This window comes from Hyla sarda, chromosome 1, assembly GCF_029499605.1.
Source record: "Hyla sarda isolate aHylSar1 chromosome 1, aHylSar1.hap1, whole genome shotgun sequence".
NCBI classification, from domain to species: domain Eukaryota; kingdom Metazoa; phylum Chordata; class Amphibia; order Anura; family Hylidae; genus Hyla; species Hyla sarda.
The window spans coordinates 109532392-109549714 of NC_079189.1; the positions used below are offsets into that span (position 1 = coordinate 109532392).

At 45.1% G+C, this 17323-nt stretch overlaps 1 protein-coding gene across 2 annotated transcripts in view; it reads left to right on the top strand.

Moving 5' to 3' along the window:
* Positions 1 to 3586: 3586 nt before the first annotated feature.
* CENPU (centromere protein U) overlaps positions 3587 to 17323 on the top strand; it is a 71765-nt gene continuing 58028 nt past the window's right edge. The window contains exons 1-2 of one of the 2 annotated variants that reach the window (XM_056560099.1): positions 3587 to 3843; positions 10675 to 10723. In XM_056560099.1, coding sequence (XP_056416074.1) covers positions 3830 to 3843; positions 10675 to 10723 — 63 coding nt within the window. In that variant the 5' untranslated portion in view covers positions 3587 to 3829. Of the gene's footprint in view, positions 3844 to 10674; positions 10724 to 17323 lie in introns of those variants that run through there. The other variant, XM_056560104.1, reaches the window with a different exon arrangement.

The window sequence follows — 17323 nt, forward strand, 5'->3', positions numbered from 1 at the left end:
TTTTTCCTCTGGACAGGTTTTGATGAATCTCCCCCAAAGTGTCAGGGGCATTAGTAGTGCATTCTTAGCATAAGAATATTGATGACTGGTCCATTCCTTTTCTCATCGCTGATGAAATATAGATACAACTATGACTTCCATCAGGAATTTAGGGTCCTTTTACTGGTGCCAGGATCAATGCATCAGACTGATGCTCAGCTAATTGCTGAAAGATTGGCTGAGCGGCAGTGTGACATATTAGAAGACCTGTCCTGGGGCTCAATACATCACAGTGCAGCTCAGCATTTCATTGGTTGAGGTGGGTTATCACTACGGGCAGTGATTATCTGTGCTGCAGCAAAAAACAGAACGAAGCAGAGAAAAGTGACTTAATTTTATGAACATAGTATTATAGAAAGAAGTTTTCCTAAACAGAACACCCCTTTTAAGATTTTTATTGTCCAAACTACGATTTTGTCTGTATTTGGGGCCTCAGCACTCTTTCCCAATAGAAGGTGTAAAAGAGGGATCAGACATCTTGCATTTCAGTAAGCAGAATAAACCACTGTTCTATGGTCAATAATTATTGAAAAGCATTCAAAAACAGGAATGGATAAAACCAATTTTTCAGGAAAATAGTAGACTTTGTCTTTGTTTTACTTACAAATTGGGATCATACGATTACTACTAAACACATGGCATATCTTGCCTGCTTCCAATCCTCATAAAACAGCCTTATTAATGTGTGATGGCAAGGTTCTTTATCCAACAAGACCCAGTTTTTATCAAACTTAAGAGACTTTTGCAGTCCACACACACAATCTTGTCAAATGGATTATGAATTACTCAGTTTATCCCACTGAACCAAGCTAGACACATCAGGAGACCACCGGTGTTGGCTATACGATTGATTGTACATACACACAAGAACAGAAACTTAAAAAAATATATATTTTATGTTTGCGAAAGATTAAATTGGTTATCCCTTACCTGCAATATAGAGGAGAACTAGCTGATCCAACTCCTGGGACCTCAATTGATCACAAGTATAGAGGCCAATTATCCCTCAGGTGAATGAAGTGGCAGGGTATGCGCTCAACTTTGGCTTTATTTATTCTCTATAGGGCCTCTGAATATTACTGAGTGTTTAAAGGAGTACTGCAGTCTTAGACACTTATCCCCTATCCGCAGGACCCCCCGCCATTTCCCGTAGAGGGACCCAGCATTGCCGTGGCTAATGCGCATGTCTTCGACCTCACTTCAACGGCACGCCCCCTCCATACAGCTCTATGGGAGAGGCGGGGATGCATGCCTCTCCAAAAGAGATACATGGAGGGGGCGTGTCTGCCTCGGCATCATGCTGCAGCCGGCACGCCTCCTGCTCGGGAGAGCCACGGCAGAGCCAGAGAACCGTACAAGAGATCGCAGGGGGTCCCAGCGTTTGGACCCCCCGCGACCAGACACTTATCCCCTATCCTGCGAATAAGGGATAAAGTGTCTATGGATGCAGATCTCCTTTTAACCATGCTATGTTCAGAAGTGCCATAGCCAGTGAAGAGAACAAGCTAGCAATATTCTTATCTTAGAAAACCCCTTTAACCACAAGGAACAAAACTACTGTGATACTGGATGCAAAATTCACAAGTTATGTAAAAATTTTGTATGCTAATGGATGAAACATTTTCAGTGATGGGACATGGTTTTGTCTTCTAGGATCGATTTCCACACAGGTTTTTTTCTGACAGTTTTTAACCCCTTAATGACCACAGACGTATATTTACGTCCATGGCCGGCTCCCGATCTGTGAAGCGCGTTTCGTATCTGCAGGGTCCCGATTGCTATCAGCAAACAGGACCGGCGACTAATACCGGACATCGCCGATCGGGCTGATGTCCGGCATTAACCCTTTAGATGCCGCGATCAAAGTTGATTGCATTGTCTAAAACGGGAGAAATCCATACCGGCTAGCTCAGCGGAGCTGTTCAAGACCGCTGCTGTGAAATCGCGGCACCCCAAACAGCTGTGAGGACAGCGGGAGGTGCCTTACCTTCTTCCCGGCTGTCAGATCAGCGTTTGATTGCTCCAAGCCTGGAATCCAGGTTTGAGCAATCAAGCGCAGAAAACACTGATCAATGCATTCCTCTTCAGGACTCAGGGTGTATGCAATACATCCTGCATCCTTAGTTCTTAAGGACCCATACGCCCGTGGGAATTCCGGTCCACGACGCTAGCTGGTCGGGGACTGGACCGGTCCCGACACATCGCCGAGGGGGGTCCTGAGATCCCCCATGTTGGCAATTGCCGGTCAATTCAGATGGCAGGGGTACCACCCCTCCTATCCCTGCTATTGGTCGGTCAGAAGCGACCAAACAAAAGCAGATCGGGGGCGGAGGGGTTAATGTTTGGTTCTGCCCACAGACCGTAATCCGAGCAGAACAGGGGAACTGTAGCGTGACCGGCGGTGGAGGTCCCTTACCTGCAATTGGTGGCGGCGGGCAGCGATGACGTGCGACTCCTCGTACAGACACTAAAGTGGTCTCTAAACTGTAGCCCTCCAGATGTTGCAATACTACAACTCCCAGCATGCCCAGACAGCCATTTGGGCATGCTGGGATTTGTAGTTTTGCAAGATTTAGAGGGGTACAGTTTGGAGATCACTGTGCAGTGGTCTCTAAACTATGGCCCTCTAGATCTTGCAAAACTACAACTCCCAGCAATCCCACACAGCAGTTTGCTGTCTGGACATGCTGGGATTTGTAGTTTTGCAACATCTGGAGGGCCACAGTTTGGAGATCACTGTGCGGTGGTTTCTAAACCGTGTTCCTCTTAATCTCGCAAAACTACAACTCCCAGCATGCACGAACAGCAAAAGGCTGTCTCACCATGCTGGGAGTTGTAGTTGCGGACCTCCAGCTGTTGTATAACTACATCTCCCAACGTGCCCTTCGGCGATCAGTACATGCTGGGAGTTGTAGTTTTGCAACAGCTGGAGGCACACTGGTTGGAACATACTGAGTCAGGCACACACCTGCAAGGCAGCAGTGCTAACCACTAAGCCACCATGCTGCCCTTAGCATACATCTGCTATGCACGGTTGCTAAAATGGACAGAGATGTCAGCAGAGAGCACTGTGGTCGTGATGTCATCAGTGGTTCAAAAATAACGGAATTTCATCTGTAGCATTCAGCAGCTAATAAGTACTGGAAGGATTAAGATTTTTTAATAGAAGTAATTTACAAATATGTTTAACTTTCTGCCACCAGTTGATTTAAAAGAAAAAAGGTTTTCACCGGAGTACCCCTTTAAGGCTCACTGTACCCCTTGTTACATTCCTTGAGGGGTGTAGTTTCCAAAATAGTATGCCATGTTTTTTTTTTTTTTTTGCTGTGGCTGCCCCTGAAATCCTTCCATGATAGGACAGTGTGTCATTACCATGGGAATAATTAATATGCCACAGCATTCCTTGTCTGTGTTATACAGGCATTCTATTGGGCAGCCCCAGGTCCTCTATCAGGCCCCCCAGGTGCTATGGTAGACATATGTCGATGTTTACCTTGGCGTCAGAGTGAATAACACATGCACAATAGATAATTTTGAGCTCACATACGTTATCAAGTTAATGTGACAATCGCTGCACGTCCTTGTACCAAGCCGCCATGAAAACAAAGAGACAATTTCTACATCTATGTGGAAACCATGGAACCGGAAGTACCAGACCAGCGTCCTCATAGCGGAAATAAGCGCTGTTTGCGTTCCAAGCCTCTCTTTCTCTTTGGCGCCTATACTTTAGCTGATGACGTAATCAGGAATGGAAACCAATGGTTGACGCGATATTCAAAGTGGTGTAATTATGTATCGGGACAGGTAATAAGGGAACGTCTGATATATATTGTATGTCGTAGAGCTCCTGCATCTTATTTTATGCCGGGGTAGCGAGCGGTATGTGTACATACAGTGTTCACATATAACTCGTTTTTAATTTACATTGTGAGGTGAACATCTGAAGAGAGGTAGTCTTTGTCTTTAGGGCTGGCGGTGAACCATAATTCCCAGCATGTCTTCTCAAGCTTACTATGTCTATTCACCCGCCCCTTGCATTTCTGTCATTGATGTGGGGGGGATTTATCTCTGCGTTGCCTATAGCAACCAATCACAGCCCAGCTTTCGTTTTTCACATTGTTTGGGTAAAATGGAAGCTGAGCGGTGACCGCTTGATATACAGTATAGATCTATAGGGACATGTGGGTTAAATCATCCATGTCTAGGGATGTCCAAAACCATCTTTTTAAGACCAAGTACGAGTACCGATACCAGTTACCAATACTTTTTATTTTTTAAGTCATGTGATTTATTTTTTATTTTTTTTTAAGTGGGGGAAAAAGGCGACTATTACATGCAGTCTGTAGATTGCGTACACTGATCAGTGCTATGACCTCTTTCTGTGATATGTGTAGCCACATACTTTATAGGTATACAGTGGAGGGATAGGTCGGGGACTCCCCTGACATATACCCTTGCCAGACACCATAATAATGTGTGACAAGAGCCTTATGGCGGCAGGTCTGCAGGAAATGGAGGATGTAAACTCATTGGGCAAAAGCAGTTTTTCTTTACACACACTTGATGCTGGCCATGATAAAACGCTTGTGATTAGGAACAGCCATCCCTCACTATTAGTATTTATCACTTTTCCACAGAGCACATGATCACAGGGGGTACCGCCAGCAGGATCCTGACTGATCAGAAGAATAGCCGTTTCCTAAGTAGTTCGTGGTGTATATTGATGAGTAGTAGTTCATATATGTGACCATCACCATTTTCTGTAAAAATGACAGCAAATGCCCAGCACTATACTAGCTATCGATTAGTCCCACTGACTGGCTACTGCGTCTATCACATGGGGATTTAGGGAGTGCACGAAGCGGCGGCCGACACGCCCCCTCAATACATCTCTATGGCAGAGCCGGAGATTGCCGAAGGCAGCGCTTCGGCTCTGCCATAGAGTTGTATTGAGGGGGTGTGTCGGCCGCCGCTTCGTGCGGCGGTCGACACGCCCCCTTCCCGCGGGCTGTCGGGGCTCCGTACAGGAGATCGCAGGGGACCCCAGCGGTCGGACCCCCCACGATCTCAAACTTATCCCCTATCCTTAGGATAGGGGATAAGTTGTTCACCACTGGGTCACCACTGGACTACTCCTTTAAGGATGAAGTCCATTTTGACCTTAAAGGGGTATTCCATGAAAAAACATCTTATTCCCTATGCAAAGGATAGGGGATAAGATGTCTGATCGCAGGGGGCCTGCTACTGGGACCCCCCGCGATCTTCCTGCGTCACCCGCATTCTATGCGGAGCTGTGTCTCCACTTTCGGAAACCTCCGGGACTGGGGACGTGACGCCACGCCCCCTCCATTCGTGTCTATGGGAGGGGGCGTGATGGCCATCACGCCCCCTCCCATAGACCTGGATGGAGGGGTCGTGGCGTGAATAATTATTATTATGTTTTTTTTTTTTATCAACTGGTACAAGAAATTTAAACAGATTTGTAAATTACTTATATTAAAAAAATCTTAATACCTCCAGTACTTATTAGCTGCTGAATACTACAGAGGAAATTCTTTTCTTTTTTGGAACACAGAGCTCTCTGCTGACATCATGACTACAATGCTCTCTGCTGACATCTCTGTCCATTTTAAGAACTATCCATAGTAGGAGAAAATCCCCATAGCAAACATGCTGCTCTGGACAGTTCCTAAAATGGACAGAGATGTCAGCAGAGAGCATTGTGCTCGTGATGTCAGCAGAGAGCACTGTGTTTCAAAAAGAAAATAATTTCCTCTGTAGTATTCAGCAGCTAATAAGTACTGGAAGGATTCATATTTTTTAATAGAAGTCATTTACAAATCTGTTTAACTTTCTGGCACCAGTTGATATAAAAAATATTTCCGCCGGAGTACCCCTTTAACCCCTTAACCTGTTAAGGATCCAGGACGTACTGGTACATCCTGAGTCCGCTCCCCTTCTATAGCGCGGGGTCATAGCGGGTCGGACCTGTGGCTAATAGCGCGCAGCACTGATCGTGGTGCCGCGCGCTATTAACCCTTTAGACGCGGAGTTCAAAGTTGAACACCGCATCTAAAGTGAAAGTAAAACCATGCCGGTTAGCTCAGGGAGCTGATCGGGATCGCCATGTCGAAATCGCAGCATCCCGAATAGCTTACATGACAGCCGGAGGATCCCTACCTGCCTCCATGCTGTCCGATCGCCGAATGACTGCTCAGTGCCTGAGATCCAGGCATGAGCAGACAAGTGGCACAATCATCGATCAGTGGTTTCCTATGAGAAACCACTGATAAATGTAAAAGATTAGTGCGTGCAGTGTTATAGGTCCCTATGGGATCTATAACATTGCAAAAAAAAAGTGGGGGAAAAAAGTGAATAAATTTAACCCCTTCCCTAATAAAAGTTTGAATCACCCCCCTTTTCCCATTTAAAAAAAAAAAATAAAATGTGTAAAAATAAACATATGTGGTATCGCCACGTGCGGAAATGTCCGATTTCTAAAAATATATCTTTAGTTAGACCGCACGGTCAATGGCGTACGTGCAAAAAAATTCCAAAGACCAAAATAGTGCAGTTTTGGTCACTTTTTAAATCATGAAAATAAATAAGTCTGATCAATTCAAAAATGGTACCGCTAAAAACTTCAGATCACGGCGCAAAAAATGAGCCCTCATACCGCCCCATATGCGGAAAAATAAAAAAGTTATAGGGGTCAGAAGATGACAATTTTAATCGTATACATGTAGTTATGATTTTTTACAGAAGTACGACAAATTCAAACCTATATAAGTAGGGTATCATTTTAATCGTATGGACCTACAGAATAAAGAGAAGGTGTAATTTTTACCGAAAAATGTACTATGTAGAAACGGAAACCCCCAAAAGTTACAAAATGGCGTTTTATTTTTTTTCAATTTTGTCTCACAATGATTTTCTGTTTTGCCGTAGATTTTTGGGTAAAATTGAAAGAGTTATGATTTTTTTAAAGGTAAGGAGGAAAAAACGAAAATGCAAAAACAGAAAACCCCCGAGTCCTTAAGGGGTTAAGGACCAAGCCCAGTTTCACCTTAACCTGTTGGGGGCGGAGGGCGTATGGACCTAAGGACGGAGGGTGATGATCGGACCGGGATGACTGCTATCATCTATCAGCAGGCATCCCGTGGCAATGCCTAGGGGGGTCCTGAGACCCCCCCTTCCCCCATGTCGTCAATTCAGAACGGCGATTTGCCACGATCCGGGTCACTGGTGACCCGATTGTCCGGAAAATAAGAATGATTGGAGCTGTCAGAGCCAGCTCCGACCATCCTAAAGGATAGGAGCGAGGTGGCAGTGTTGCCACCCCCTCCTATCCCCTGCCATTAGTCGATCAGGCTGATGACCAATGGCAGTTGGGGGCGGGGAGGTTAGATGTTAATTTCCCCCGCTCTGCCCACCGATCGAAGTCGAGGTGGGGAGCATGACCCGGCTTACTGGATGGACCGGCGGAGGCGGCATCCTGGACCAGCGGCGGCATCTACGGCAGCAGGAGGAGTGGCGGCCGGAAAGTGCGGCGTGGAGAAGGCTGCAGTGAAGATCGCGGTAAGTGATCTTCTCTGTGGCCTTCTAAAAGCTGCAAAACTACAACTCCCAGCATGCCTACACAGCCAAAGGCTGTCTGAGCATGCTGTGAGTTGTAGTTTTACAACATCTGGAGGGTCACAGTTTGGAGACCAGTGTGTAGTGGTCTCTAAACTGTGGTCCTCCAGGTGTTGCAAAACTACAACTTTCAGCATGCACTGACTGTCTGGGCATGCTGGGAGTTGTTGCAGCATCTGAAGTGGCACAGTTTGGAGACCACTATACAGTGGTCTCCAAACTGTAGCCCTCCAGATGTTGCAAAACTACAATTCCCAGCATGCCCAGACAGTCAGGGATGCTGGGAGTGTAGTTCTGTAATATCTGGCCCTTCAGATGTTGCAGAACTACAACTCCCAGCATGCCTGGACAGTCTGGGCATGCTTGGAGTTTTAGTTTTGCAACATCTGGAGGGCTACAGTTTGGAGACCCCTACTTAGTGGTCTCCAAACTGTTCTTCCCAAGGTGATGCATAACTACAACTCCTATAGCATGCCCAGACTGTCCAGGCATGCTGGGAGTTGTAGTTCTGCAACCTCTGACTGTCTGGCCATGCTAGGAATTGTAGTTTTGCAACAGCTGTAGGCACACTGGTTGGGAAACACTGAGCTAGAGTCTGTTTCCTAACTCAGTGATTCCAACCCGTGTGCCTCCAGCTGTTGAAAAACTACAACTCCCAGAATGCACTGACAGACCGTACATGCTGGGAGTTGTACAGTGGGGATCAAAAGTTTGGGCACCCCAGGTAAAAATTTGTATTAATGTGCATAAAGAAGCCAAGGAAAGATGGAAAAATCTCCAAAAGGCATCAAATTACAGATTAGACATTATTATAATATGTCAACAAAAGTTAGATTTTATTTCCATCATTTACACTCTTAAAATAACAGAAAACAAAAAAATTGCGCCCATAGCTACAGCAGAGCACAGCAGCGAGGAGGAGGACGCGCGCGCATGGTAAGTTACCTGTATGTACTTCATCTTCAGTGTTCCGACCACCGCTCTTCAGGAGCGGTGGACGGAGCACTGTGAGGCAGTACACAGACATACAGCCTCCAGCCATACACTGTATATGGCTGAAGGCTGTATGTCTGTGGGGGAACTATACTGCACCTAATGTGGGGGAATTATACTGCACCTAATGTGGGGCAACTGTACTTCACCTAATGCGGGGGAACTATACTGCACCTAATGCGGGGGAACGATACTGCACCTAATGCGGGGGAACGATACTGCACCTAATGCGGGGGAACGATACTGCACCTAATGCGGGGGAACGATACTGCACCTAATGCTGGGGAACGATATTGCACCTAATGGGGGGGAACGATACTGCACCTAATGCGGGGGAACGATACTGCACCTAATGCGGGGGAACGATACTGCACCTAATGCGGGGGAACGATACTGCACCTAATGCGAGGGAACGATACTGCACCTAATGCGGGGGAACGATACTGCACCTAATGCGGGGGAACTGTACTGCCAACCTAATGTGGGGAATGCATTGACTTAACATTGTAAACCGTATGTTAAACGCTTCATCCGGTTTAGTCCTTTTTGCGTCTTATATGGTTTTGTCGGTTATTTTTTTACCCGTACCCAAAACCGTAGTCTACCACGTTTTTAGGTCCGGGTGAATAACCGTATTTAACTGTATAAATTTTTTTTTTTTAACATGGGAGTCAATGGGAACCGTACAGAACCATATGTGAGTAACGGATGCAACGAATAAAAAACGGATGCAACTGGACATAATTTTTCAAACCGTATACGGGTTGAAATATGTACCCACGTTTTGATACAGTTTAGTCAGGTTTTGAGGAATCTGTTTTTCATCAAAAACCTGATACGGAAACTGTATTACAAAAACGTGGTGTGCATGCACCCTAAAATGAAAAATCGGCAAAAAAAAATAACATTTTAAAATTCGGCCTCTACTGTGCTTTCATTTCTGTGAAACGCCTAAAGGGTTAATAAACTTATTTATTGCCTTTCTGACGACTTTAAGGGGTGCAATTTATTAAATGGGGGGTATCTAAGATACAGGCCCCTCAATTCCACTTCAGAACTGAACTGGTCCCTGAAAAATCAGATTTAGAAATTTGTGCTACAGGGGCTGTAAAGTAAGCATATATCATAATATAATGTCTTTACTTATGTTTGATGGCTGGTCCCGCAATTTTTTTGTGAACTTTGCCCTGATGTTTATTTCTAACAGCATACAAAATTATTGTTGTCTCAGGTTTTCTCAGGTTGCACTGCATCCCAAGGCATTACATCACTAGTCAGGTGTTAATAGGGGGTCTGTCTGTGCATTAACTGGTGGGGCGACTGCTGGGTGGGAAGAAGATCATTCTCCACACGGCTGCAGGAAGTTGTAGTTTCATGAACAGCATACATAGCTTAGGTTTTCTTCAATGGGTGGGGTGACTGATGTGTGAGAGGGAGAAAAATGACCTCACACTTACAAACAAGGGATCATGGGACTTGTAGTTTGAGGGAGGGAACCCCAACAGGAAATGGCACTTTCAAAAAAAGAAATCAGTAGCACGGATCCTTCCTAATCATGTCCATTACTGTCTGGCAAGCAAACACTAAAGTCATCTTATGGTGGATAACCCCTTTAATATCTAATATTAGCGGTAGAGATTGGAGAATGTCAATTGATACAGTCTTCATTTTCCCTACCGTAAAGTGTTACTACCATTTTAGAAAACTTATCACATGTCATAGAGACAAGTCTAAAGTTTCCATCAGTGGGGTTTGGGTGCTGAGACCCCCACCAATCTTTAGACCAGCAGGAAGAAGTGCTCAACATGTAGCACCCCACATTTCTTTGACATGTCAAAAGTTTTCTAACATAAAAGTTATACTTTAGGATTTCCTGTAAGAGTAGGCTGCCCTGAGACCTATAGAGACCCAGTTCTGCTTCCTGTTCTTATGTCGCTAGGTCATGTTATCAGTCTTAAATGTACAATAACCTTTTTACCCCATTGTGATTTTATTCTTATTTTTTAGAACAAAAAGCCCTAGAAGTCAAAATGTCAGAAACAGGGGACCCAGCAAAGTAAGTTTTCCTGCCATGTCTTGCTTCACTTCTAAAAGTTATTTACTTTAGTAAGCTGTACCTTGATGTTAACGCCTTCTTTAAGATATGTAATTTTATTTTTTTAGTAGTTGTCACATCAGAGACAATCCCTTCCAGAATGTGTCCGATCAGTTGATCACCCGCCTCCTGATCTTGGCAGCTCACCACACTAATTTTCTACTGCCACACCATGTGGTATTACATGGCGGCATATAGATGGATTACCATCCATGTAATACAAAGATGGCTCGAGTCCAGCAGAACAGGAGCTGCTCTCATAGTGCAGCTCTCCATTCTGGTTCATGGGGGATCCCCCTCACTATACCCCTAATAGTGCATAATGACAGGGTTGTCTTTTTTTTTTTTTTATGAAGAAATGCATCGGAGAACTGAATTTACCCCTGTGAATGGAGGTGCTCCATGTATGTGTAGAGTTGGTATAGGTAATATGAGACACTTGCTTTCCATAGCGCTATCAGTAAAATACAATAGTGGTTTATGGGATCTCTATTCCTAGACTAGAAGATGAAGAATTAAAGGGGTACTCCGGTGAAAACCTTTTTTCTTTTAAATCAACTGGTGGCAGAAAGGTAAACATATTTGTAAATTACTTCTATTAAAAAATCTTAATCCTTCCTGTACTTATTAGCTGCTGAATACTACAGAGGAAATTATTTTCTTTTTGCAATGCTCTCTTATGACGTTATTATAATAATAATAAAGCTTTATTTATTGTTGTCCTTAGTGGGATTTGAACCCAAGTCCCCAGCACTGCAAGGCAGCAGTGCTAACCACTGAGCCACCATACTGCCTTTATGCCCTTAGCATACATCTGCTATGCATGGTTGCTAAAATGGACAGAAATGTCAGCAGAGAGCACTGTGTTCATGATGTCATCTGTGTTCCAAAAAGAAAGGAATTTCCTCTGTAGCATTCAGCAGCTAATAAGTACTGGAAGGATTAAGATTTTTTTAATATAAGTAATTTACAAATATGTTTAACTTTCTGCCACCAGTTGATTTAACCTCTTCAGGACATAGGGCGTATGGATACGCCCTGCATCCCGAGTCCTTAAGGACCGAGGGCGTATCCATACGCCCGTGGGAATTCCGGCCCCCACCGCTAGCCGGTTGGGGACCGGAGCCGGATGCCTGCTGAAATCGTTCAGCAGGCATCCCGGCATATCGCCCAGGGGGGTCATTATGCCCCCCCATGTCGGCGATCGCCGCAGATCGCTAGACAGTTCAGTCCAGCGATCTGCGGCGATTCCGGGTCAATCGGGTCTCCAGTGACCCGATGACCCGGAATTACTGGCTGTTCGGGGCCGTCTCTGACGGCCCCGAACAGCCAGAGCCTGCAGGGGTGAGGTGGCACTGGTGCCACCTCACGATCGCCCTGATTCGTCGGCCGGATTACCGGCCGACCAATCAGGGCGCCTGCTGCGGGTGTCACTCCCGCACCCGCTCCGCCCCTCTTCCGGAGGACGTGAGCGGGTGCGGGACGTGCACCCCGGGTGCTGGGGACCCCGATCCCCGGCGCCCCTGTTGGGATCGGGGCCCCAGGAGCAGCTGCGGCGGCGGGACTGACCTGCAGCGTCTGGATCGTTGGAGGTGATTGACAGCCTCCTGCTGTTGCTTAGCAACAGTTCCCAGCATGCAAAAAGGGCATGCTGGGAGCTGTAGTTATGCAACAGCAGGAGGCAGACCACCACAACTCCCAGCATTCCCTTATGGGCATGCTGGGACTTATGGTTTTGCAACAGCTGGAGGCACATTCTTTCTATGGAAAGGTGTACCTTCAGCTGTTGTATAACTACAACTCCCAGCTTGCACAAACAGCTAAAGTGCATGCTGGGAGTTGTAGTGGTGCATCTGCTGGTTGCATAACTACAACTCCCAGCATGCCCGTTGGCTGTCGGTGACTGCTGAGAGTTGTAGTTTTGCAACAGCTGAAGGCACACTGGTTGTGAAACTGAGTTTTTTTTTACCTAACTCAGTGTTTCACGACCGGTGTGCCTCCAGCTGTTGCAAACTACAACTCTCAGCAGTCACCGTACACCATGCACCGTACATGCTGGGAGTTGTAGTTTTGCAACAGCTGGAGGCACACTGGTTGTGAAACACTGAGTTAGGTCACAAACTCAGTGATACATAACCAGTGTGCCTACAGTTGTTGCAAAACTGCAACTCTCAGCAGTCACCTACAGCCAACGGGCATGCTGGGAGTTGTAGTTATGCAACAGCTGGATGTCCCCCCCAATGTGAACGTACAGGGTACACTCACATGGGCGGAGGATTACAGTAAGTATCTGGCTGCAAATTTGAGCTGCCGCAAACTTTCTGCTGCAGCTCAAATTGCCAGCGAGAAACTACTGTGAACCCCCGCCCGTGTGACTGTACCCTAAAAACACTACACTACACTACCACAAAAAATAAAATAAAAAGTAAAAAACACCACGTATACACATACCCCTACACAGCCCCCCTCCCCTCCCCAATAAAAATGAAAAACGTCTGGTACGCCACTGTTTCCAGAACGGAGCCTCCAGCTGTTGCAAAACAACTCCCAGTATTGTCGGACAGCCGTTGACTGTCCAGGCATGCTGGGAGTTTTGCAACAGCTGGAGGCACTCTGTTTGGGAATCACTGGCGTAGAATACCCCTATGTCCACCCCTATGCAATCCCTAATTTAGGCCTCAAATGCGCATGACGCTCTCACTTTGGAGCCCTGTCGTATTTCAAGGCAACAGTTTAGGGTCACATATGGGGTATCGCCGTACTCGGGAGAAATTGTGTGACAAATTTTGGGGGGTATTTTCTGCTTTTACCCTTTTTTAAAAATGTAAAATTTTTGGGAAAACAAGCATTTTAGGTAAAAAAAACTATTTTTTTTTTACATATGCAAAAGTCGTGAAACACCTGTGGGGTATTAAGGTTCACTTTATCCCATGTTACATTCCCCGAGGGGTCTAGTTTCCAAAATGGTATGCCATGTGTTTTTTTTTTGCTGTTCTGGCACCATAGGGGCTTCCTAAAGGTAACATGCCCCCCAAAAACCATTTCAGAAAAACGTACTCTCCAAAATCCCCTTGTCGCTCCTTCCCTTCTGAGCCCTCTACTGCGCCCGCCGAACACTTTACATAGACATATGAGGTATGTCCTTACTCGAGAGAAATTGGGCTACAAATACAAGTAAAAATTTTGTCCTTTTACCCCTTGTAAAAATTCAAAAATTGGGTCTACAAGAACATGTGAGTGTAAAAAATTAAGATTGTGAATTTTCTCCTTCACTTTGCTGCTATTCGTGTGAAACACCTAAAGGGTTAAAACGCTGACTGAATGTCATTTTGAATACTTTGGGGGGTGTAGTTTTTATAATGGGGTAATTTATGGGGTATTTCTAATATGAAGACCCTTCAAATCCACTTCAAACCTGAACTGGTCCCTGAAAAATACTGAGTTTGAAAATTTTGTGAAAAATCGGAAAATTGCTGCTGACCGTTGAAGCCCTCTGGTGTCTTCTAAAAGTAAAAACTCGTCACTTTTATGATGCAAACATAAAGTAGACATATTGTATATGTGAACCAAAAAAAAATGTATTCGTAATATCCATTTTCCTTACAAGCAGAGAGCTTCAAAGTTAGAAAAATGGAAAATTTTCAAATTTTTCATCAAATTTACGGATTTTTCACCAAGAAAGGATGCAAGTATCGACAAAAATTTACCACTATGTTAAAGTAGAATATGTCACGAAAAAACAGTCTCGGAATCAGAATGATAACTAAAAGCATTCCAGAGTTATTAATGTTTAAAGTGACAGTGGTCAGATGTGCAAAAAACGCTCTGGTCCTTAAGGCCAAAATGGGCTCCGTCCTGAAGGGGTTAAAGAAAAAAGGTTTTCACTGGAGTACCCCTTTAAGCTTTATCCCTCTATCTCTGGAAATGTTTCTATCAGATAACCAAAACAAAATAATTGAGTCACCCCCTCCCCCCCCCCAATGCTTCACAGTAGGTACAGTGGGGGAGATTTAGCATGACTTGTCCAGAGGAAAAGTTGCTGAGTTGCCCATAGCAACCAATCAGATCACTTCCTTCATTTCTCACAGTTTAAAAAAAATAAATAAATGAAAGAAGTGATTGCTATTTGTTGCTAAAGACAATGCAGCAACGTTCCCTCTGGACAGGTTTTGATAAATCTCCCCCAGTGTCTTTTCTTTATATGCTTCATTTTAATGTCTGAGACCATATAGTTGATGTGACTTGCAACTTGCCTAAAAGCTCTGCTTTTGTCTCATCTGTCCAAAGGACAAGCCACAAAGCTTCTTGGAGAACGTCCTTTGGACAGATGAGACAAAGCTGATGCTTTTTGACAAGTCACTTCAGATCCAAAAAAATTAGCATACAAAGAAAAGAACACAGTTCCTACTGTGAAGCATGGAGGATGCCCAATTATGTTTCAGGGCTGCTTTGCTGCATCTGGCACAATGTGTCTTGAATCTGTACAGAGTACAATAAAATCTCAAGAATATACTCTCTTCAATAGATAGACAGCAAGTCACCGCACCCTTCTATACACTTTATCAGCTGCGTTATGGTTAACAGTGTCTGAACAAACAACTATGCTGTTCCCGGTATGCAGTGCTACTACGTATAGCGGTAAGCATGACAATGAGTAGAAACAAGGTACATAAAAAGTACGGAGCACTGACCAGTTGATATGCAGCAGGATACTTTATTTTCTTTCACAGGAACACCATGTGCGGGGGAGCGGACTGCTGGGCAGAACTTTGGGCAACAGACCGTATAACGCGTTAACGCTTCTTCAGGCCCTACACCAGCACGTCCGTAGGTGTGCTTTAAAACCGAACCTGTGTGGTCATGGAAACTAGACAACGCTTGGAAAACATACGGACAGTTGAGTGGGGCTACACATAGGATAAGGTGTACAATGGGAAAATATACAATATACAGAAGGAAATATAAAAGAATACACATGATTGTGAGTCCATAAGATGTAATAAATCTAAACAGGTTAAGTTAGATAAAAACGCTCATCTCATTGTGGTCGTTCAGACCTAATGGACCAGTTGCGTTAGTATGCAGCATCCAACGCGATTCCTTGACTAACAGGCATTTGTGCCCGTCACTTGTGTATGGTGAGGGTTCTAAGAGTTCTAATGTTGTGAAATCCATGGCTTTTGGATCACCATTGTGGGCATCTATCATGTGGGATATGAATCTCGCTGAACCACGTTTGGTTTTCAATGACTGTATGTGTTCTCGGATATGGTGGAACAGTGGACGTATGGTTTTACTGACATTATAATGGCCACAATCGCATATAAGGCAATACACCGCAAAGTTGGATGTGATAAATTGCTTAATTTTACTCTATATCCTGCCAAAGTAATTTCTTTAGATTGTGAATTGTAAGAGTAAAAGATCCATATGAATAATTACCTATTGGTCTACTATCAGTAATCCAATCCTTTTCTAAAATAGTATGATTTTTTTTGTATGTTATTATAGGTTTCCTTTCTGCCACAATTTTTAGATCCTAATCTCTTTGGATCATGTACCAATTGTTGTTTATGGCTCTTTTATTGTGTTCATTCATTGGTGTGTTTTTAAATGAAAAAAAAACAAAACATCTATTTCTCAGTCGTTCTTCATTGGGGGTCACCTATACTGATGGGTATATGCTCTTGCCACGAGAAGGCGCTGACACTAGGAAAAAAAAAGTCAGATCCTCCCTGGCAGGATATACCCGCCCACTGGAAGGGAGGTAATCAGTATTAGCTAGTGTCAGTAAGAGGCAAGACACAGGTCTGGGAGTTCTCCAGACCTGGTCTTTTTTTTTATTATTTTCTAGTAAGGGCTGTTTAGTTAGGTTTTTTTCTCCTCTTTGTTACCCTTTTTCAGGTGGGGTTTCAGGAGCATGGTGCTACCTGTTCCCCCATATCTGACAAAGGGGCACAGACATAGAGTATGCACTGTTCATCCCTTCTCGCCAACGGCCAGCGTCTGGAGGTAGTACCCTGGGTCCGGGTCCCCCACTTGCCCCTGCTCGCCCCGCTATCTTAGCTTGGTATGATGCAGCGTGGCCATAAGCTGGTTGAAGACTTCAGGGTGAGTATAAGAAGATGGAGCCATGGGTGTGTATGTACTACAACCTCCCCATCCCCCTCTCCCTCCCTCTTGCTCATCCAGGGGTCCACTTTCTCTCATGCCCAGCTCCTCAGCTGCCATTACACGCGGCTGTGCTGGGCCGGACCCCTCATGGCCTCTAGCGCCATTCTAGAGGGGACAGTCCTGTGAACCTTCCCTCCCCCCCCCCCCTCTCTTCGGGCCACGCATTTCTAACCCACATGTATTGCAGCCAGGCACAGTAGCCTGGCCACCTTATCTTCACTACCAGCCGGAGACTCTATGCTGCTGCCCCACTTTCAGTCTCTGGGGCAGCGGGTCTCATCCACTTCCCCAGTGGGGACGTTATCTGCCCGCTTACTACCTTGTGTGGCCAGGCTCAGTGTCCTGGCCGTGTTCTTTATTAGGCTGACCGGAGACCTACAGCTGCAG